General features: G+C 37.2%; 1 protein-coding gene across 1 annotated transcript in view; it reads right to left on the reverse strand.

The window, feature by feature from the left end:
• LOC114646965 (protein bicaudal C homolog 1-like) overlaps positions 1–25,068 on the reverse strand; it is a 370,919-nt gene that overhangs the window by 95,446 nt on the left and 250,405 nt on the right. The window contains exon 4 of the mRNA XM_028795402.2: positions 10,009–10,088. Coding sequence (XP_028651235.1) covers positions 10,009–10,088 — 80 coding nt within the window. The remainder of the gene's footprint in view (positions 1–10,008; positions 10,089–25,068) is intronic.

Genomic DNA, 25,068 nt, shown 5'->3' on the forward strand with positions numbered 1-25,068 from the left:
ATAAAAAAAAAAGTCATACATCTACCACCACTTTCAATCAAGGACACTCAATCATTTTACCCCAAATGTTCTAAGAATCTACAGCATAATCAGCCATGTATCAGAGAATGAAGAAGAAGAAGAGAAGTGCTGACACATGACATGCTGTGCCCGTTCCAGCAAACCTCCCAAACATGCACCCCCTCCATACCCTACAGCACCCATTACAGCAGTACTCCCCCAGGGCTGCACATATTAATTTGTATGAGTGCCAAAGCAGCACAATAAGTAAAGAAATGGAGCATGTAACAACCAAAATATCACATAGCAAGGCAAACTGTTCAATAAACCCCTGGAACGCATTTAACAGCAGAGCTGATGAGTCAGTAGGAACAAAGCCACTGTAGTCATGAAAATCAGGCAGCTATACCTGCAGTGCTTCATGTGCAAGCTACTGTGTTAAGTGCTTGATAAGAAAAAATGATCAAAAGCTGACACTCAGGGTGCATCGTCTGTTAGCGTAATTTTATCTCTCACTGTTCTATTTAAATCCATTTGATAGGAAATTTTACAGCTACTAGGTCACTTGCAATGGTTATTTTGGAAAAGTGTACGTTCTGTCTATGTTATAAAACAACTTGCAGTATTTTCATTTGACAGGAACATCAGCTGACTATACTGAGAATATTAGGAGTCCATGTATCCATCATCTTCCATGCTGGTTATGTTCCAGCAATGGGAACGCAAGTCATTATGGGAATATCTCAGTAATTATAGGGGTGAGGTCAAATTTGCTATACAGCATAAGATACAATAAATATCACTCATATTTAAGAAAACCTCCTAGAGACTAGCCAAAGTCACATGTGATAAACATTTACTGCTTTGCCACTTTCACTTTCAAGTCTGTGTAGCGACTGGACCTGTGACCATTATGAGTCTCTGCAGGAGGTAGTAGCCATGTGGTGTGAAAACCTGCGAGGATAGCGATCTGACCTTGAAGACGAAAAGGATGAATGGCGGATTGACACACCAACATAAGCAGCAGTTTAATTGTCTTTGAAAGGACAATTTTTTTGTCTCATTAAGAAAGGGTTCTCACTAGCCATTAACCTGGAGAAACATCTCTCATTTTTGTCTTTAAGGTCCTCACGAACCTTCACTCCACCTACTTTCCCTTGCTAATCTGCTGCACTGTTCATCGTAATGCTGTCTAAGTTGGAGGCTTTTAAGGGCCTTATGCATTTGCTTTTATGAAAATACAGGACCTATGAAATACAAAATGGACACAGGAGGCCAAGTGAAAAAGATTAGAAACAAGGAGCTGATGTCTGATACACTATGAGTCTGGTAGCAAAATGTTACACAGTAGTGCTCTTTTTTTTCCCTTAGTAAATAGAGAAAGTACAAGTTAACATATAATAAAGAGTACATGCAATACATATATTTACATTTCAATATGAACTCCGCTTTAACAAAATCCTTGTTTTAATGATTTATTTTGTTTTTGGACCAGGTCAATTTGCAATAGAATTAATGTTTTAAAAAACTCACTACAGCAAAGTCTATTTTATCTGCAAAATTAGTACAACAAATTCATCTCTCATAAAAAAATGCAGCAAAACATGAATATTTCATCTGTACTTGGCCCAAAAATTACGATTCAGTCTTGCAGCAGAGCTTAGCTAAAGGAGGGTTACTGCAGACCAGATGCACTGTGGGCATATCTTGGGCTGGGGTAACTTTCAATTAAATTTGACTTTATCTGTACTTGGGACCGTTCTGGAGGTTTGCCACAGTTAGATTCTGTCACTTATTTCAGGGTTTTTCGAGGTATGGTTTAACTTCACTTAGCATGTTTATCAGACTAAGGATTCAGTTTTGGCTTGCCCTTCAGCAAAAGAACAGACTGCTGTGCTTCCCTCGTGTTAATGCTACTCATCCAGTTTCCAACATGTTTTATAAATTCACAGCGAATTTACCCTGCACACCATAATCTTTACTACTGTATTTTTAAATTTTGTTGCATTTGAATTTTGTGGATTCAAATTTCTGCATTAAAACAATTCTTATTTACAAATGTGACCTTCATTTCCTCCGAATTTTTATCATGATCTTTTTATGTAAAAATGTTTGAGGTTAAAAAAGGGTGACTCACAAAAGAACAGACAGCAGCCAAATGGAACCGTCATTCATAGGAATTCATAGGTGACGTCACCTAAAGGGTGCGTGCTCTGTTCTCCTAGATGTGCCGTTTATGTAACTCAAGAGGTTTTGGCTCCGGAAAGTCTGTGTTATGGACACAGAGGTGTGCCATTTTGATACAGGGTCGCGTATTCTAGACACCAAAGGAGATCCCCATCCCCTGGTCCTCAAAGTCTAATACTAAAGACTGCATGCTACACCGAAGGGTGTAGTTTTTGTAACTAAAACAGCTTACTTTACAGAAAAAAGTTGGAACTTCTTTCAGCAATTGATGCTAGCAACAAGTCCATAAAGTTAAGCATTTTGTAGTCAGTTTTGGTTACTGTACGTGTCAAAAGTCTGCTCTATGTTCCAAATCCATTGTAACGAAATCCATGTTATAACAAATTTTTTTTTTAGTCCCAAGCACATTATTGTAATGAAATTTGACCTGTGTGTGTGTGGGGGTGTGTGTATATATACAGTGGACCCTTGACTTACGAACTCAATTCGTTCGCGAGGGCTGGTTGTAACTCAAGTTGGTTGTAAGTCAAGACTATTTTTTCCATAAGAAATAATGGAAATACCCATAATGCATTCCGAACCTCCCACAGCAACACTTACTTAACCTTTTCATAATAAAAAAGGGTTGTATAATGTGCATAATTTACCAAAACACCAATATTTTTTCTAGTGTACTAACCAAAAAGTTATAAAAAGTGCCTAGCCTACCAGAAACAACAATTTCATACTGTACTCACCATTTAATTTGACATCTTTGGGCTGCAGGAAGGGAGGAGGAGGAGAATGAAATGGAAGGTGGTTATTGTTTGGAAGGAGCTTCTTTATACAAATCTTTTCTTTGTAAAATTGTTGAGATGGTGGATTTCGACATGCTGTACATATTAGTGAGATCGGTCACACGAACACCACTCTCATATTTCCACACAATTTCCTTCTTCGTTTTGATTGTGATTGCTTTCTTTACCTTCGTTACCTTCTCTTCCTTCTTTAGCAATTATCAAAATAAATTATATAAATCACTGCACTGACCAAAATTACGTCCACAAACACATGTATCTGGGCTTCGACTGACGCTTACGAACGCTCTCAGCTGTTTGTTTACAATCGCACAAGCGGATACACATGACCGCATTCAGGTCGTAACGCAAGATGTTGGTCGTAAATCAAAACAAAAATTTTGGTCGTAAATCAAGTTGTTCACAGGCCGGTTGTATATCAAGGGTCAACTGTATATTAATATTATAGTATATATAGCTGGCGCAGATAATAATAATAATTAATAATTTTTTGCATTTATATAGCGCTTTTCTCACTACTCAAAGCGCTCAGCAATTGCAGGTTAAGGGCCTTGCTTAAGAGCCCAACAGAGCAGAGTCCCTATTGGAATTGACGGGATTCGAACCGGCAACCTTCCGATTGCCAGTGCAGATCTCTAGCCTCAGAGCCACCACTCCGCCCTTGTAACATGCATCTTGCCTGCTGGTTGATGCAGGGAACATTTGAAACTGGCTGCTGACCTGGTCATGTGTTCACTTTCCGTTTTCTCACTTGTGCATGAAGCCTGCCTATGCTTTTAAGCTGAGAAGGGAGAAACTGCAAAATGACGACAGCATCACTGCTTACATGCTGTGGTTTTTTGTGAGTGCTGAAGAGATAGATCCCATTTGGATAACTTTGGGATGACAATAAAACTTGTTTTATTTTATACTTTAAAAGAAATCTGGACTAACCACACATCACAATATATTTTTATATATATATATATATATATATATATATATATATATATATATATATGTATATATATATATATATATATATATATATATATGTATATATATATATATATATATATATATATATGTATATATATATATATATATATATATGTATATATATATATATATATATATATATATATGTATATATATATATGTATATATATATATATATATATATATATATATATATATATATATATATATATATATATATATACACACACACACACACACACGTACATACATATATACTGTATATACATACATATGCAACATACAGTATTTCTTTATCATAGCAGTTAAATACATAGATGTAATACAAGTTAGATATATACTGTACACTTGTAGGGATGGAAGTGCAGCTGGTTTTGCTTAGAGTACATATGCTGCGATATTGGAGAATTAACATACGACACCAACTACAGACCACAGACATTAAGTATGATCGGACGATACTACACAAGATGTATGTCAATGGATACCAGTATTGCTACCACAAACATAGTACTTACTTTTGTGCGCTGATAGCATAGCTCCATAATTGGCCACGTGCTGTAGCCACAACACAAAACAAATCATTAAGGAGCCAATCCCCCCCCTCCCCTTATCAGAAAACATGGGACATGCTGTGAAATAATAAAAATGAAAGATTTATTACTATTTACAAGGAGTTTATTTCTTGTTCATGTAAGAAGAACATGTGAAGCTTCTGCACAGATATATCTGAAACAAAAAATACTTAAAAGGCCATTGCACCATTATAATCCACTCAAATGATGTTTAGTTACTCCTTTCCTATTGACTTTAATGCAGTTCACCAACTTTGCAAATATCTCAAACAATTCCATGGTTTCGCCAAACTCCACAATGTTCATTCAGCACTAGTTGCTACTTTTCACTGAGAAGTTTAGTGTCATAGTGGTTACATGGTGACTTGAAGGATTGTCGTTTTCTGAAAGTTAAGGTTCAATTCGAGCATGTGGTACAGTGTACTTTGTTCAACACTATTTTATTAAAAGAAATATGTAAATGAAAAAGCACTTTTAAAAATAAAACTGAACATCAGCAATATATTAATTTTTAGTTGTGAAATTGCATTTACTGCAATTAAAATTGTCTGACTAATGAAACTGAATTACATTTCTGATTTTGAATAGCAGAACGCAATATTAACTAAATGTAATACAGTAACTTCAAATTGATTATATTTTGAAATTCCGTTTTCTGCAGATGATTATTTCACCATTTTGAAATCCTTTGTTTTCTAATTAAAACACTTTTTTGTGTGAACTTTTTTTTACACAGATAAAAATAAACTACATATGCATACCTTTTCAGAGGAAAAAAGAATTACGATGAATGATTCTACTAGCACAGGGTGTTTGTGCCCTGCAAATTGGTTGTATAGTGTCCAGGGTTGGTTTCTATCTTAATTTGCACTCAGTGGTGCAAAAATGCAGTTCTGCTTTTACAGCATAAAACTGATTTATGCAGGAACTGGATGGATGAATAAAAGGTTAAAGCATTCTGGGCCAAGAAAATTAGGGCTGTCAAATTATACCAAAATCAGGGTTTGAATACTCAAATTAAAAATAGACATTCGAATATATACAAGCGTAAAGTAAAAGTTGTAAGTGTTACTGCGCATAATATATATATATATATATATATATATATATATACATACACACATATACACACACACACATACACACACACAAGAAATAACAAAATTATGTCTTCCATAATAAATAACATGCCCTCAACACAAACACAACATTTGGGAGCATGCACTTATCATTGCTGCACCCACCATACAACAAACTACCTGGATTGGGACCCGAGTGCAGTGGATGATACCTCAGCACCAGTGTGAGGTGTTGTTTTTTTTTTTTTGTTTTTTTTTTACAGTGGCTGGAATGCCAAATCCTGCCATCAACCCCCAAGTTTTCCCTGCAAGTTGCGGATTAGCATCATACCCAGGATGGAGCAATTGTAGGTTAAGAGCCTTCCTCAAGCACAATCTCATGTCTTGGTCTAGGCCTGATTTAGGTGGTAGGAACAGAACTATGAAACCAGCATCAATTTGATGTAAGGAAAGAAGAATACATAAAATGGTACACTGTGGTCAGAGCAAACTACAAGTGAACAACACTCCATTGGAAGAATGGCCCACTCGCAATGTTTCCATAGATATGGAAGATCTTATAATATGTGAAAATATGAGAATAAATAGTGGGCTTTGTGGAAATGGAAGGACTGATGGACCAATGGAACATGGTACTTGACTATGAATGTGACATCTTTTAGGAAAAAAATGAATGATTTGACTATAGCTATGCTGAAATGCCATAACAAGTACTGAATCACATGTAGACCTGATCACATGTATTGAATCACATACACACACAAAATTGTATGTATTGAATCAAATGAACATACAATTTGATTTCTTTATGGATGTCAATCGATACTGCATACCAACAATCATTGTATCTGTGCATTACAATTTTTTCCCAAAACTTGGAAAATAAAGTCCAGCATCACCGAGGCATATGCTATGCACTTCATTATCTTAGTAAAATGCTGATGCTCTTTCACACAATGGAAGTCAAGTAAAGCTGATAGGCCTGGTAACAAATTTTGGATAGCTGCTGATATACATAACAAATGTATACTAAAGACTATTTTCTATGTGGAGAAAGATTATATTTATTTGCCAGGGAAAGATGGTTTATGATTGTGGTGATGCAACTCGAGCCATTCAAAAGGCAAATAAGCTATTTGCTAAAAGACAAGCTTGCTAAACATCTCTTTGGTGTACAGTTTGGTATGAATTATCACCCCCATGAAAGGTAACACAAGAGATAGTCAAGGAGACAGAAACTGATACATTGCAGAGGTAGTGAAAGGTAAGGTCATACAACAAAGCAAAAGTGAATACAATAATACTGTTTTTGGTACAGGAGTTGGTCAGGCTACAAAAATGCGTGCAGACTGCTGATGTGAACGGTTTCATAATTAGTCTATTATGATATATGCCACTTACCTATCTATTCTGTAAAATATGTAAGTATAGCTGTAATTTTTACAAACTATAAATAAAAATACCAGTTTTTCCTTAACTTATTATTTAATATTTCAAGCTGATTAACGTGGTTTTTTTTTTTACTTTTTACATTTAAATAGGGAAGAGTATCTTAATAGCTATGTCATAGCATCCCTTGAAGTCCCTCCCCTCTCTCCCAGTTTAACAAAGCAGTGCAATGTTGTAAGATATAAATGTAATAAAACAGAAGAAAACTGGATAAAGAGTTACTGTAAAGATGCCTAGATTGTGGCTGATGCAATATGTTTTGTAATAACCCTACATGCTGCTTGTTGTTTACAAATGCTTGCGTATCCACAAAAATATGCAAGTATTGTTGTAAATATTGAAAACTGTTTCTATTAAAAAAAAAAGTGTCTGCTTATTTTTGTGCCGTTTTGCTTTTCACTAATAAACAGATGTAGAGTGAAGAAACTTCTATGCAGGGCAGTAGTATTAATGCTGCGCTTTGTAAGTAGACAACTTCCAAACTCAGGGTAAGTGTATTTAACAATACAAACAGCATGTTTTAAGGGGGATTAACATTAAAGAAAAACAAACAGTACAGTCTCACACATTTATCACTCCCCCCCCCCCCCCCACCAAATTTACACTTTAAATGAATACTCAGTAGTCTTCATTAGTAATACACTAGCTGAAAGTCCAACTAGTCCAACAAGTCCAAGTAGGATATTCTACACACACAAAAAAAAAACAATAAAACAACAACTCCTTTGGGATGAAAATAATCCTAATAATATTCCAACAAGAGTATGAGTAAAATCCTCTAAATCCTTGAGTATATATTGCAAACTAATGAAAAGGTGAAATCCCCAAGGCTTCTCTTGGCATGACAGGTACAAGTAATATCTGAAGGGCACCACTCACATTTGAATTTCAAACTGAATGTAAAATATATTTCATACTCAGAATGGGGAAAAACAATTTTAGGTATACAGTGATCCCTCGCTATATCGCGCTTCGCCTTTCGCGGCTTCACTCCATCGCGGATTTTATATGTAAGCATATTTAAATATATATCGCGGATTTTTCGCTGCTTCGCGGGTTTCTGCGGACAATAGGTCTTTTAATTTCTGGTACATGCTTCCTCAGTTGGTTTGCCCAGTTGATTTCATACAAGGGACGCTATTGGCAGATGGCTGAGAAGCTATCCAGCTTACTTTCTCTCTCTCTCTCTCGCGCTGACTAGGGGGGTGTGAGCAGGGGGGCTGTGTGCAGCTGCTTCCTGAAAGGACATGCTGCACGGAGCTTCGCATACTTAAAAGCTCAAAGGGCACGTATTGATTTTTTATCTCTCTCTCTATCTCTCTCTAACTCTCTCTCTGCTCCTGACAGAGGGGGTGTGAGCTGCCGCCTTCAACAGCTTTGTACCGGCGGTGCTTCGCATATTTAAAAGCCAAAAAGCCCTATTGATTTTTTTTTTTGACTGCTTGCTTTGCACTCCTTTGAAAAGGAAGATATGTTTGCATTCTTTTAATTGTGAGACAGAACTGTCATCTCTGTCTTGTCATGGAGCACAGTTTAAACTTTTGAAAAAGAGACAAATGTTTGTTTGCAGTGTTTGAATAACGTTCCTGTCTCTCTACAACCTCCTGTGTTTCTGCGCAAATCTGTGACCCAAGCATGACATTCTAAAAATAACCATATAAACATATGGTTTCTACTTCGCGGATTTTCCTACTTCGCGGGTGGCTCTGGAACGCAACCCCCGCGATGGAGGAGGGATTACTGTAATGTGAATAAGCAAAACAAATTCCATCTTGTCTGGATAAAAAGTAGTCTGCATACCAATAAGCTATCATGTGGTTCAAGTTTGAACACATAATAAATTTTTATGAACAGAGGTTTTAGCAACATGCTTCCTTCAATCACTACCATATTCCAGTGTCAGATCATCATTAGCTAAAAGCTGCAGTAGCTTTGTCACATAGTACCTGGACTCCGTTAATAAAAGGGCAGTTTAGGGTAGGTAGAGGGCAGATCAAACAGAAATTGAAGATAAAAGGGCATGTTTAGTGTGAACACCAGGTTTGGGAATGTGGACAAGCCAAACAACAGAAAGTCAGGGGCAGTGATCACTTTTAGGATGGCCCAGAAATGCTTTAGATGTTTCCCATAATGTCTCTAAAACTGTTATTATCATGTGCTCTCTATCATACCCTCCTGCTATTATTTATTTAATACATTATCTCTTGTAGGACATGATGGTTGGATGGCAGGTAACCATTGAATAAGCAATGTGCAAGCTCTAAATAAATTATTTCTGAATATAGAACTCTAAACATCTACTCATTTCTCTCAATAATACTGACGTAATATCACAACAGGCTACAATCTGGGCACATCAAATTATTGAAGAGGCTTCTAAATTTGGCAGGCCTTAATGAGGAGGTGTGGATTAAGTTACAAGTCCAGCAGCCAATTACAATATGTAGTGCAACCTTTCCTATAATGACCATACAAAGTTCTATATATTTTACACACAATTTAAGAAATCTAGTTTTCTTCACAGCTCATTACTCTGTTCCACCCCAGACAATGGGTGTTGCAATATGCATAGAAGTCTTTGGCAGCAGCCCGTTTTGTTTTGCAGGAATTTGGCAAGTACACAGGACAAACTGTGCAAGCTTCATGTCAACTCAGGTTACACCATTTCAAAAAGGAAAGCCTATCACATATAACTTAACATTTGCAATTTCAAGCATAACTTGCTACTCAACAGTCTGTCACTTGTAGCGTCAGGGAGTCAGACCTGAACACAGCTTGACAACAATTTCCTGATTTCTTAAAAACAAGACATTCGATTAAGTGTTGAGGCAACTGGGACACCTAATACCTGTATGTGAAAGACCTGCAGCATTTAGGGGAAACAGTTCAAATTTTCAAGAACAAACAATAATGGTAAAGAATTTATGCCTAAAGTGAGCTTACTTTTGTGTCAAGGACTGACATAATTTTTTCTTTTGCTTCCTTCACTTTGTTCTTCTTCCCAGAGACTTTGATGTGAGGATCTGTTAAAGCAGTACAAGAAAGAACATTTAGAAGTGTACTTAATAGTCAAATCTGACACATTCATATCATTGGATGTCATTAAAAAATACACTATTACTGCAAGATGTCACTACAAATCAACTAATTCTATAGTTCTTACTTATAGATTTCAGTAGTCTAGGAGACAGATTCACCAACCATGAAATAAGAACAAAGTTAATTATGAAATGCCTTGCCTGCACATTTGAAAGTTGACTTTTTTGATATAGTGACACACATATTGAAAGCTAGGAATTAAATTTAAGGGTTAAATTAATTGATTTAAATCTTGGTGACACTAATGTAAAACAAGTTTTCTGAAGCAAAAACAACATTTAAAAACACTGGAGTGAAACACCAAACATATGCTTTATAGAGGTGCACATCAACTTGATAAGTATTTAAAAAGACCATCAACTTAATATCACCTGCTTTATGACATGTTTCTTTAGTAAGGAACATTATGCAACTGAAATTATTTTGCTATTCTTTTATTTAGGCCTACTAAGAGGCAAATGGAAAAGGAAATCTGTTTTACCATTTATTAAAAAAAAAAAAAAAAAAAAAAAAAAAAAAAAAATCGGTATTATGGTGGCACATACTTCACAGATCCAGTGTGTTGGGTTGGAAACTCAAGCCCTGTAACCGATTGGAAGAACATGCAAACTGAACACAATCAGTATAAGTTTTTCTCCACAGACTTCCTCCTTCATTCTGCAAAGACGTGCACATTAGGTTAATTGCCAATTTCCCTTGTGATGGTACTGGATCCCCATCCAGAAAGTGCTTCCTACTTTGAACTCGATGCTATCAGAATACATTTTGGCCTTCCCACAAGCCTAAATTTAAATTAAGCAGTTTTTAACAATTTTATAATAATAGGCAGCCATAATTTTACCTCCTAAAATGCTTGCTTATAAGAATGCAAATGTAAGATGAAATGCTTTTCAAAAAACAGTTATTTGCTTTTTAAATTAGGTTTATAATATCCACTATATTAGTATACAAAACCAATTTGAGAGGAGAAAACAATTTTTTTATTCCAGAGACATTTTTCCTTTGACACTCCTAGTGCTGCTATTCATATAGGTTGTTCATTACACTTGTATTATTATCTACAAATATTAAAAAATAAAGCTTAGATTTTAAAACCTAGCTTCTTTGTTCAAACCTATTACTTTCTGGTCTTCTTGACCACTCTGAAAGAGGTCATCATAGATAAACACTATATGTAAACTGTTACAAATTTCTTATATTTTATCATGGCTTCCAAATTAAAAAGCAAGATTAAAAAAAGAGATTAAAACAAAACTATTAAAACAAAAAACTAAATTGCTTTATTGTATATAATACAATTTTTGTAAATTAGGAACTCAACATATAGAGAATAGAATGTGCTGCTGAAAGTAGCTTCCAAATTTAATGTCACAGGATTTCCTAAAATAGGCTCCTTGATCCTCTTTAATAAAGATACAGGCAGTTTGACATCAAATGTTCCAAGTAGTTAATTTATATTGGAAAAACGTTTGTTTATGCATGCTTTACAGAAGTACAGTCTCACAGGTGTTTAATCAGCGAGGATGTGAAAAACTTAAGCCTGGTAAATAAATTTAAGAAAACTGACCATGTCAATGAGTCAGCACCTGGCAATCAGTGCAACTAAAGTATTATCCTCACAATCAAGCACAGCACCTGCTTTCTAAACTCATTTTATATTAAAAGCATTTATTTTCCAAATGAAAGTATCCTTTTCATTTTACAGAGTAGCTAAAGACCTTTATAGTGACAGGGGATTGGCCAACTTATCCCTTACACAGATACCCTTTCTGAGAGGTTACCACGAATTGCTGGTTCACAGCACAGCTCAGCGAGTAAAGCTGACTTCTCTTTTACATGATGAGTCATTATATTTTGTTTGTAGGCATATGCAACATGTCTCAGAACCTAGACTGTGGAACCGGGGGGCGAGTTGCACCTGGGCTACTTTTAACCTAATACTAGTGATGAGCAAACAAATGTGAGCAAATCAGAATTTGTTTTCCTTCGTAAAAATAACGGCAAAATTTTACCATTAAACTAGTTTGTACCATTGAGACAGGAAGAATGGTGTTTAATATACATAAAAACATTTACCAACGAGGGGACTACACTTCTCATCAAGCAACAGAAATGCCCTGTGGCTGAGAAGATACTAACTTCTGCCCACAAAACCACCGATGGTACTGTACATCACCAATGTTTTGAAATGACGATGTGAACATTTAATATATCACACAGCCCTAGTTCTTGGTGAGCTATTCGTTACCCTTAACGCCTTAATGCTGAAAGTATATCTATCTCTAAATATCAGATTACTTTTATTGTGTACTACAGGAGTCTATGGCTTGTTAAATGACTAATACAATTTTTTTTTCCTCCAGAGGATGACCAGGGATATTACATATTGAAATCTTCATATACCTTTGCAGGAAATATTTGATCAACCCCAAGAACACTGCTTGCTGATTTAATTTATTATTGCTTGCAGTTTAACTAAATCTTGAACATATCTCCAAAACCATGTATCAGACAAAAACACAGAACATTGTGCAAAATAAACACATAGTAAAGTTCTATAATAAAATCAGTTACATCTAAATTAATTTTGTTTACAAAAGAAAAAAATGTGGTATTATGTAACCATGCTATGAGCACAATCTGAAAAAAAAAAATCAATTTACCATTTGCCTAGATTCCTAAATATATTAATTATTTTATGCTCCAGGCTCATTTTAAATGTACAAGTTAAGAAGACAACCAGGTTTCTAAATATTCAGAGTTACTTTGAAAGTAAGACATCGGCCAATACTTCATGTTAATCTGTATCCACTACAAATCACTAGGACCAAGGAGGTACTTTCTTTCACAATAAAAAATAATATATTGACCACTTTAGAATGATAACTTTAATGGGAAAGAAATAGAACTTTCATTTGAATTCAGGAAGTCATGTTCAGAAAAATTAACTTTTCTTTCAAACATTTCTTTGGAAAATATGGTTAAAATCTACAATGCTGCGAGTACACATTTCAGAGAGATCAGAAGTAAAAGGTGGTTTCCCTTGACACTCCTCCTCTTTCATTTTCATCTGAAAGTTAAACCACTAGCTCAAGGTCACAAAAATCAGTAACTGAGCCAGCTATTTGAAAAGAGAGCTTTTCTGAAATACATCACAACCTTCAAATACTATGCTGCTCATCTATTGGAAAGGGAATCTGGTATTATTTCTGATCACCCTTTAAGCTATAACATGAAAAACATGCATTGTTAATAGTCACATTTAAGATACAAGACAGGGAAAGCTATGAAGACTTGGTGATCAATACTGTAGGAATGCAAAGTGAGAAGTTGTGTAGCCTTAATAAACTGCATACTTTAGCACCAGAGCATTGTATTAGTATCAATGACATATTTTAGAATTACAGCACACTCTATATGAAAATTCTCTAACATATGTGAGAGGTAAAAGAATTTTTAAGCCAAAACAGGAAGGGATCTGTCAGCTTCAAACATACTTATTACAATGATAAACAGGACTGTGCATATCCTCTCAGCATGTAATTTATATCAAGACAAAATGTTAATAAATGGAATACATAGTAGAGGTTTCTCTGCAGTACTGCCTAAGTTACTACAAATTAAAAGCAGGTTTTTTAAGTGAGAGTTCTTATTCTAAATATACTGAACATCTTCGGAAGCACACTACAGAATAAGTCTTTAAAAACCTTAGGCATGGACCAAATAAAGTATAAATGGATTAAGGAGAGCGGCACATAAGTATGATGATGCAGGTTAGCTCCATACTCCCCCACCTCTTGTCTGGGAGCCTCTCTAACCCAACACCTTTGATAACGTATCCGGATGAGCTTGGCAGATAAGGACAAATACACCAAGCAAGGGGATGATGAAAAGTACTCAAGTGCTTTTATTAAAGTAAACAATCCAAAACAAGTGTAGCTCTCAAAAATTTAATAAATAAATAATCCTTAAAAAGTCAGTGACAGTGGAGGTTAAAATTATTCCAAATAAACATCCATAAAATGAAGTAAAAAAAAAAAAAAAAACGCAGGCAGACCCAGACAACCTCCTTCTTCTGGCCCGTGTCCCTGTTGCCAGTCCCTGTGCCTTGCTCTGCACCCACCACTGCCTTTCCAGGCTCCACCCGGCAAAACCACACACTGTCCTCTCACCGCTGCCGATCAGTTGGCTCCTCCCAGCAAGAGCACATTCCTGAACATAAAGGTCACTCCTAATACATGGTCGCTCGGCAGGACCCTTTAGTCCCTTCTAGTGCTGACCACACACACTCTCCTCCCTGGGGCTCCATACCTGTCCAACTGCTTCCTTTGTTCGCACCGCCGCTCGCTCTCTCTCTCTCTCTCTCTCTCTCTCTCCAATCTCTCGTTATTGTCTTTCTTCTTTACTGATCTGGTGCTCCACTTTTTATATGCTGGACAGCAGTTGCAGCTGCGATCACCCGATCGTTGCCCCAGGCTGATAATGAGATCATCAGACTGTCCGCACATGCCAACAAGGCAACACACAGTCGGCCAACTGCCTCGCACCAACCCAGAGACTAGGTGCAAGCACGTTCATTATTTATTTATTAAATACAGAGCAATGGACCCGCTATACTACAATGACATACTGCTATTTTAATTTGATGCCCTGTGCAATGACACCTTTACACAGTTTCACACACTGGACATCTGGAGTCATAACTGAACAACCAGAGGATGTGAGAATTGACGCACAGATAAAAATCTAAAAACAGAATTTCTGTTTTTTTCCCCCCAGACATGCCAAAACTATTTACAAAGAATATATATAGGGTGGTCTAGATCTAACTATGCAACATTTAATGCAATGCAATACAATAATTGCACAATTAGATCTGGACCACCCTGTATATGGTCATTGCAAGGTCATTAAGAAAAATAAGAGCAGGTGCTGTTTACAATAATTGGTAGTTCCAAATCAATAAGTGAGGAGAAAAATATTAAAGACAAAAGATTCTTCTTCCTCCTTCTACCCACAATTCACAAAGGACAGACAGATAATCAAAATCAAAAAGCAGGGAAAAACAAAAAATTTAGCCACAAAGATAATAACAAGAAAGATACCTAAAACCATAGGTTACCTCCACCAAAAATATATACAAGTAATCCCTCGCTATATCGCACTTCGACTTTCGCGGCTTCACTCTATCACGGATTTTATATGTAAGCATATTTAAATATATATCGCGGATTTTTTGCTGGTTCGCGGATTTCTGTGGACAATGGGTCTTTTATTTTCTGGTACATGCTTCCTCAATTGGTTTGCCCAGTTGATTTCATACAAGGGACGCTACTGGCAGATGGCTGAGAAGCTACCCAACCAGAGCACGTATTACTCATTAAATAAAACTCCTCAAATATATTGTGAGCATGGGGGCTGTTCGCACTCCTACAGGATACGGCTGCTCCTCAAAAAACGCTGAAAGATGACTTTCACATTGCTGCCATCCTTGCTGGGCTTACATGTGGCTGCATGCTTCCTGCACGGTGCTTCGCATACTTAAAAGATCAAACAGCACGTATTGATTTTTGATTGTTTACTTTTCTTTCTCTCTTGCTCTGACATTCTCTGCTCCTGACGGAGGGGGTGTGAGCAGGGGGGCTGTTCGCACCCCTAGACGATACGGACGCTCGTGTAAAAATGCTGAAAGATTATCTTCACATTGCTCCCTTCCGGCTTTGTCAAGCGATATGCTTCCTGCACGGTGCTTCGCATACTTCAAAGCTTGAACGGCACGTATTGATTTTTGATTGTTTGTTTTTCTCTGTCTGTCTCTCTCACTCTCTCTGACATTCTCTGCTCCTGATGGAGGGGGTGTGAGCAGAGGGGCTGTTCGCACACTGGCCTAGAGGATACGGACGCTCCTCTAAAAAATGCTGAAAGACTACCTTCACATTGCTCTCTTCCTTGCAGCTGCTTTATACGGCGGTGCTTCGCATACTTAAAAGCCAAACAGCCCTATTGATTTTTGATTGTTTGCTTTTTTCTCTCTCTCTCTGACATTCTCTGCCCCTGACGCGTACTCCTTTGAAGACGAAGATATGTTTGCATTCTTTTAATTGTGAGACGGAACTGTCATCTCTGTCTTGTCATGGAGCACAGTTTAAACTTTTGAAAAAGAGACAAATGTTTGTTTGCAGTGTTTGAATAAAGTTCCTGTCTCTCTACAACCTCCTGTGTTTCTGTGCAAATCTGTGACCCAAGCATGACAATATAAAAATAACCATATAAACATATGGTTTCTACTTCGCGGATTTTCACCTTTCACGGGGGATTTTGAATGCAACCCCCGCGATCGAGGAGGAATTACTGTACTCTTACTGTATGTAATCGAAAGTTAATCTGTCACTACTAACATACAGTATACAAAATAAAGCATCTTTCTTATTTCTACACTAACTGAGCATCACAGAAATGTATAGTAGCTGAAAGACTAGTCAAAAAAAAAAAAAAAAAAAAACCCCTAGTGGTATGTGCTAAGGTTTTATATAGCTAGCCTTTTTCTTTAACTGATCACCATTTATGTTTTTTGCTCAGGTGTAATTTCCCTTCATTTCTCCATGCACATGCATGTTTGCATCCATGCTGTGTTGGCTGCTCATTCACTTCAAAGGTTAACTTGCACAGTGAACTTTCTCTATCCCTTTTACAACCACAAATTACATTACCATATACAGTACTGTGTTTGTAAGCACTCTGGTTTTCTCTCTCCTGCTGCGTTGGATAACTGCCTCATTGTTCGGTCAGTCTGAATCTGAGGTACACTCATGAATCATTTGTAGGCCTCCAGATGACTCAAAAATGACTGTGGACCCACATGCTTCAACTTTGCCCTGCCACCGTTTTGTCCCGTTTTCAAGGGCTAAACAACCGATAAGTGCCTTTACTATTGTAATTATTAATATTTTTTGTGATAAGCTATAAAAGAGCTATAAAACGATACTAATGACTCAGCTTATCGCACTTACTGATTGTGTCTTCGGCATACAAAGGAAGTATGCACCCCACGACTGACAAGATGGCTAATGTGTTCTACAGCATTAAGGGAATTCTGCAGTTTGGATTGACTCGTCTAGCTTCACTTTTTTTCTGACAGAGGTGTATGTTTCTATTTGAATGTGTAACCTGAGACATTGCTCAGGGTGTGGTTATGCTTTCAGCACACTGCATTCTAGACAGGCTCCAGAAAAATATTTCCTCTAAGACATATAAAATGATACCATCAAAATGCATGGATGGAAAGTTGGATAGATGTTAAAGGATTTTTTGTGGTTATTTTTCCCTCTCCCCCTTTTTATTTAACTTTTCTGGTATATCCTTCGTTGTTTAACAAAAATACTAATAAATCAAAAGCCTTTTAGTTTCCAGTTGGTCCAACAGATTTCTATATTCTTATCTAAATTAATGAGCTGAAGACAAGCTGGTCTCCTTAAACAATTTAAATTATTTCCTGCATTTTTTAGAAATAACTATTGGAATTTACTCCTAAAACATGGGCCCATAATCTGCTATGTCTCCATTATTAAGTATTTAACAGACAGATGTGGTAAGTGCACATTTTTGAAATTCCTAGTTTAAAAAAAAAAAAAAAAACTATAAATTGTGAAGTAATATTTGTATGTGTTACAGTAACTCTCTATTAAGACTTTCAAGTGATTGCAAATAATCACCTTTGATCAGTGACTCTTGCTTTAGTCAATTATATTAATAATGTAAATATGAATATGATGTGCACCTCTGTTCAAAAGAAAATAAACATATAATTTAGCCAACAGATGTTTTGAAACTAATGAGGCACTTCATCATAAACTTATAAAATGAGCCTAATCTCTGACCTTTGAAATGATAAAATTATGCTTTCTAATACCTCCAAAACCCCACTCTAAAAACAACAGGTTTAGAAATAAGACTAATTTAACTAAGTCAGTACTGGCAGTAAACATTAAGGGGCAGGTGTTGGTGTTCTCAATTATGCATATTCATTCCAGATGACAATTGCAGTACAGCAATTAATTTAAATTGTAGATTATTTCAAGACGGCAATGTGAAGTAGTTCATGCAGAAAAACACCTGCTCATGTAGAACTTTATCCAGGTAGGTAATTTTAGATGCTAATGAGAGATTTAAAATTGTTCAAAAGGACACAAAGCATTATGATAATAACAGACAAGGAATGCTGACACTGATGAGGGCAGATCAGTCATAACAGCCACTGGTAACAATATAGAAAAGTCTATGGCTAGCATATTTAGCCGAAGATTTCTTATTTGTAAAGCTTTGGCAAACTGGATGCATCCTGAATAAAGGCTAAACATTTTTGCAATATTAAAATTGCAGTAGTGTATGTTTCCTCCTTTATAAATTTATTTTTTTTACTTTTTAGACTTCCCATCCTATTTTCTCTTAGTTATAAAGCAAATAAAGATAATGTCAGCATTTACAAAATTTTCCTTGCACCTTTAAGTAGAAAATCTTGGACAAAAGGTGTAACATTTAGTTACATTTTGTCGATAACCAATAGATTTAATAGTGACAGCACTAGAGAAATACCACCTTGGGTTTAATATTGGGTTGAAAAAAAAACAACTGCAAGCTCTAGTGTGAAAAGGAGTTTTAGTCTGCATGCAAAAATTACTTTTGCCTCACAGTAAGATCAGGTGAATTGTGTCTAGATATCATAAAACATATTACAAGTGAAAGTGTAACAAATCATCTAAGCCAAATTGTAGCAGAACTCATTTCTTTGAAAGCTTTGTGCTGCAGGATTTAAAGGAAAAAGTTTCCATTTTTAATGGTATACTTGTCCCTGTCAACACTTAGTGACTATATATTATATATCCATCCATCCATCCATTGTCTCCCGCTTATCCGAGGTCGGGTCGCGGGGGCAGCAGCTTGAGCAGAGATGCCCAGACTTCCCTCTCCCCGGCCACTTCTTCTAGCTCTTCCGGGAGAATCCCAAGGCGTTCCCAGGCCAGTCGAGAGACATAGTCCCTCCAACGTGTCCTGGGTCTTCCCTGGGGCCTCCTCCCGGTTGGACGTGCCCGGAACACCTCACCAGGGAGGCGTCCAGGAGGCATCCTGATCAGATGCCCAAGCCACCTCATCTGACTCCTCTCGATGCGGAGGAGCAGCGGCTCTACTCTGAGCCCCTCCCGGATGACTGAGCTTCTCACCCTATCTTTAAGGGAAAGCCCAGACACCCTGCGGAGGAAACTCATTTCAGCCGCTTGTATTCGCGATCTCGTTCTTTCGGTCACTACCCATAGCTCATGACCATAGGTGAGGGTAGGAACATAGATCGACTGGTAAATTGAGAGCTTCACCTTGCGGCTCAGCTCCTTTTTCACCACGACAGACCGATGCAGAGCCCGCATTACTGCGGATGCCGCACCGATCCGCCTGTCGATCTCACGCTCCATTCTTCCCTCACTCGTGAACAAGATCCCGAGATACTTGAACTCCTCCACTTGAGGCAGGATCTCGCTACCAACCCTGAGAGGGCACTCCACCCTTTTCCGGCTGAGGACCATGGTCTCGGATTTGGAGGTGCTGATTCTCATCCCAGCCGCTTCACACTCAGCTGCGAACCGATCCAGAGAGAGCTGAAGATCACGGCCTGATGAAGCAAACAGGACAACATCATCTGCAAAAAGCAGTGACCCAATCCTGAGCCCACCAAACCGGACCCCCTCAACGCCCTGGCTGCGCCTAGAAATTCTGTCCATAAAAGTTATGAACAGAATCGGTGACAAAGGGCAGCCCTGGCGGAGTCCAACTCTCACTGGAAACGGGTTCGACTTACTGCCGGCAATGCGGACCAAGCTCTGGCACCGATCGTACAGGGACCGAACAGCCCTTACCAGGGGGGCCGGTACCCCATACTCTCGGAGTACCCCCCACAGGATTCCCCGAGGGACACGGTCGAATGCCTTTTCCAAGTCCACAAAACACATGTAGACTGGTTGGGCAAACTCCCATTCACCCTCCAGGACCCTGCTAAGGGTATAGAGCTGGTCCACTGTTCCGCGACCAGGACGAAAACCACACTGTTCCTCCTGAATCCGAGGCTCGACTATCCGACGGACCCTCCTCTCCAGGACCCCTGAATAGACTTTTCCATATTTTATATATATATATATATATATATATATATATATATATATATATATATATATATATATATATATATATATATATATATATATATATATTTTACATATATTATATACAGTAGTTATATATTACAAAATCCATTTCTCCACATGCTTCAGCACTGGGGGAGGATGATACTTCTGTCAATTAAATTTCTGTGCCACATTTTTCAGTAGGAGTTTAATGAGGAGCCAGAATTTATTGCATGAACATCCACTGTGCATAGTCTCATTATTATTAAATATTATAAAACTGTAAATTGATTAATTGGTACACATTTAAGGTATTAAACCAGAACTGCAGTTAATAGGCATTGAACCCAATACATGTTATTTATCTTCAGTACACCTCCAAGTTTTAAAGTCCCTGTGAATTATTCCTGGTTCATATTTGATCTTTGTTGCCTTGAAACCATACCATTTTGTGTAATAGGCATATTGAAAAGATGAAATGTGTTTTTATTAAGCAGTAGCAAATGTATCATAAGCAAATGTTAGATATTTTTAATAATCCTAAAATAAAAGATATATTGCAAATTATGTTCATAATTAGGTTTACAGCAACTGATTACCGTTAATTTTTTTTTTCCATTATTTGAGCCCTTAAATGGTTATAGTGAGTCTTTCTTGTAAGTAGTGGTATTCCTTGGATTCTCTTAAACTTTCTACAAAGCTATGAACTGTACTTGATTTATCCTTTGAATGAGTTCATGGTATGGCTCGTCATTTTAGACAACAAGCCTTATACATATTACATTTCAGAATAAAAATAAAATTATATGCGTAAAACCACCTGTTGGAAATATTTTATGCCCTGTGGCAAGTGGCAAATGTGTAGAACATTAAATCATCAGGTTGCACTAAAAATGCCATAGATTATATCAATAGGCATGGTTTTAAATTTTTAATTATTTTATCAGTATGTCATACACCTGTCCTCACCTGACTTTTCCTAAATATCTGCACTACAAATTACCATGTTGTTGTTAACTCAAAAATTCTACTTAGAAAACGTGTTGTTTGATTTTTTTTTTTTTTTTTTACACGAAAGACTCCCTATTACCACTACAAGCAACGCCACTGAACACTTGTATCCAGATGTAAATTGCGGCACCCTAGTTATTTCAGTTACATTAAAAAAATCATTTTCAAACTCAGTTGAAATAGCATCAAAATGCTTTTCACACACCTTAGAATACAAAAGGTTGTCCTTCATGTTATGAAGATTCTGACACACATTTGAGGAAAAAAATCATTTCATATTAGCATAGTTAATATTGAAATGTTGGTATATGCACTGACTCACATTCAGACAGTGGTACAAATTGAATCACATTAATGCATATTGGTTTTGCAGTAGACACATACTCGAATCATATTTTTTTTTTTCCTAAATGGTGCCTTATTCCTGGCCCATCCCAACTGTCCTTACAGCTTCAGCAGATAAAATTTTGGGTATGTGTCAGCACCTTCAAGAACTGAGGTACAAGGAAAAAAGCAGACTGTTTACTATCACAATTATATAAACTGTTGGGTCTTCCATATCTATGGAAGAATTGTGAGTGAGTTGCGTTTCTGCACTGTGCTCTTCACTTATGACTTGCTTCATTTGCAATGTGCCGTCTCACATATTCACCTTTCCAGACCTTAAACTGATGTTAGCGATTGAGTCTCAATGTTGCTGATGAGTAAGCTTTGCCTCTATATCAGATACTTGGTACATTTCTTGCAGAACCACATAATTCTTTATAAATTCCAGCAGAACATAACAGTCAACATTTATTCCTGGTGAAATAATGCCTACTGAGTTTTAGTCAAGCAAACCTGACAAGTCTGGGAAATTTTGGATAGCTGCTGATAAAAAATATATACTAAATGCTTTTCAGTATTTTAACACTAGAATTACCAGAGCCTACGAAAAAACTCGTATATCCGGCCCACCTTAAATCGCTTCTTAAAACCTTTCTCACCTCTCTGACAGCGTCTTTTGTCATCTAAATGTACTGATAAAGACATGCTGCCAGCAGCTGGCTATTCCATCCCCCCAACGACTTAGAATGTAAACAGGCTTTTCCCAGCTCTTGCCTTGATTGATTACCTGGGAGTGAAGTGGAGTTTTAGAGTAGAAATAATAAGATTGTTATTTGAAACACACGCATTTCATATGTGTTGCATTTCTACAGTAATCTGTGTAAACACATTGTTAAAACAGAAATGTGTTATATATTCTAGTAGCAATTGACAAAATGTAGGCATAAACTATATAATGTATGAAGCCTGAAGTCCAAATATCAAAGAAATACTTTCACAAAAGGTACAAAAAAAAGCCACCGCCAAAAAAACCCGCCTTAGTGTGAGATATTGATATGAATTAACTATCGCTGCTTCCGTGGCGTAACAGTATCAGTCGCTGACTGGGAATCAGAAGGTCATGAGTTCCATCCTGCACAACTCCCATTTGAGAAGTGTTCTTATTTTCACTATTTTAGAATAAAAAGATACATTTGATTTCAGTCTGTAACAGCTGGTGTAATTTATGATATTTGTAAAGGTTAGCTTTATTTTTTTAAAATTCACTTTTCATTGTCTCAGTCGCGTTCAGGATCCATCCCTACTGCCCCCCACCTGACACTGCTGTTTTTACATAAAGACGCGCTATAGTTCTGCAGTGTATCACGATACATACGACCGCGTGTTTTTTTCCCCCAATATTGCCAGTCCCCACATGTTGCTGTATGCTGTTTCTTTTGTACTCCAGGACATGCAGAGGAAAGCATAGTAAAGAGCAGTAACTTCAGCGCTATATGCAATCATCAGACACTCCCCATCTGATGCTGTTTTCACATAAAGACGCGCTAAAGCCCTGCAGTGTACTTGTGACTGCATTGTCGTACCAATGCTTGTGAACTGAAGTGTCTGCATGCACTTTTCGTGGCATTATACGTGTATTTTTTGAGCATGCCCATGTAGCTCAAACACAGGAACATATGTTGATGTAAAAGTATAACAAAACAAGTGCACTTTTATTCAAGACTATAACCGAAGAAAAAAGAAAGCAAGTTACAGTAGGCGGTTGATATGACAGCTTGCATGGTGGAATGCTAAGAACTGCTGATTTCCATTCTGTGCTATATAACTTAACATTTGAATCTGATGATTGCATATAGCGCTGTCTTGTTTAGTGCGCGCAAGAACATGCAGGTGGCCAGTTGCTGAGTGCTACAACGCACATTTTAAAAAAAGAAAGAGACAAATATATGTGACGTTTTGAAGAAATCATTTTATGACATGAATAGTACCAATCAGAAAACATCGTCGAACTAATGCAATATTATTTGAAAACGAACAGCGTCAGGTTGGGTGTGAAGTTATACTGGCGCTGTTTGAGTCAGATCAGAAGCTGAATAAGCTGAAAAAGCTCCTGTTCTGACTCTAAGTAAAAAAGCATGAATTAATCAACAGAAATAACCGCGATTGACATTTTAAAGTTAACGATTTACAGTGCATACCAATTTATAAATTCAATGTCCGTTTGAGGAAAAAAAAAAAACACTTTCTTCAAAGCTGGGAATCGAACTCGCGTCTCTGTGGCACAGTAAGGCAGTGGTGCTCCAAGTCAGCAAACCGTCCTTATAACTTATTTTTTTCAAGATCCATAACACACAGACAGACAGAGCACTGCGTAATACAGAGACAGACAGGCAGAGATATACAAATAAACAGGGAAGGCACATGTACTGAAAGAAAAAGCACTGAATAAGCTCACCCGCTCTAACATCACCCCACCCCCCAATCTGACTCTCTAAGTAACAGCGCAAGTACAGACACAAATCAAGTGCATGTGTGTACTGTATAATATTAACAAAAAGAGCAGCTTACTACTGAAAACGGCAAATATAGGAGTGAGTGGGGATCGAACCAGTACTCTTGATCACACTTGGTTTGCGTCTGTACTTGCGCTGTTACTTAGAGAGCCAGATCGGGGGGAGGGGTGATGTTAGAGCGGGTGAGCTTATTCAGTGCTTTTTCTTTCAGTACGTGTGCCTTCCCTGTTTGTTTGTATATCTCTGCCTGTCTGTCTCTGTATTACACAGTGCTCTGTCTGTCTGTGTGTTATGGATCTTGAAAAAAATAAGTTATAAGGACAGTTGTTCATGTTAATTGCAGTCTCAATTGTTAAAAAAATATTTTAAAAGGAGCATCCCACATGAAAATATAACAATCTCATTAACTGACAGTGCATACCAATTTACAAATTTTATGTCCGTTTGAGGTTAAAAACAAAAAAAAGAAGTAACACTTTATCCTCAGCGGGGAATTGAACTCATGTTTGTGAGGCAAAGAAAAGCTACTCGGTCTGAGAAGCAAATCTTAGCGCGCTACGCCACAGAAACTGTTATATGGTGTGTGAAGCTTTTGTGGAAGTGTTTATTTGATCTTAGGAACTCGGGCTTTACACATTCTACATTTTGTAACATTTATTACTAAAATATGAAAAAGTTTCTGTTTTAGCAATGTGTTTACACAGATTACTGTAGAAACGGAACACGCATGAAATGCAAGTATTCCAAATAGCGATCTATTATTTCTATTCTAAAACTCCAGCAGTTCAGTCACTCCCAGATAATCAAACAAGCCATGAGCTGGGAAAACTTAGTGAACGTTCTGCGACGGTGGGGGATGGAATAGCCGGCTGCTCGCTGCTCCT

Source organism: Erpetoichthys calabaricus, chromosome 2, assembly GCF_900747795.2.
Source record: "Erpetoichthys calabaricus chromosome 2, fErpCal1.3, whole genome shotgun sequence".
NCBI lineage: Eukaryota > Metazoa > Chordata > Cladistia > Polypteriformes > Polypteridae > Erpetoichthys > Erpetoichthys calabaricus.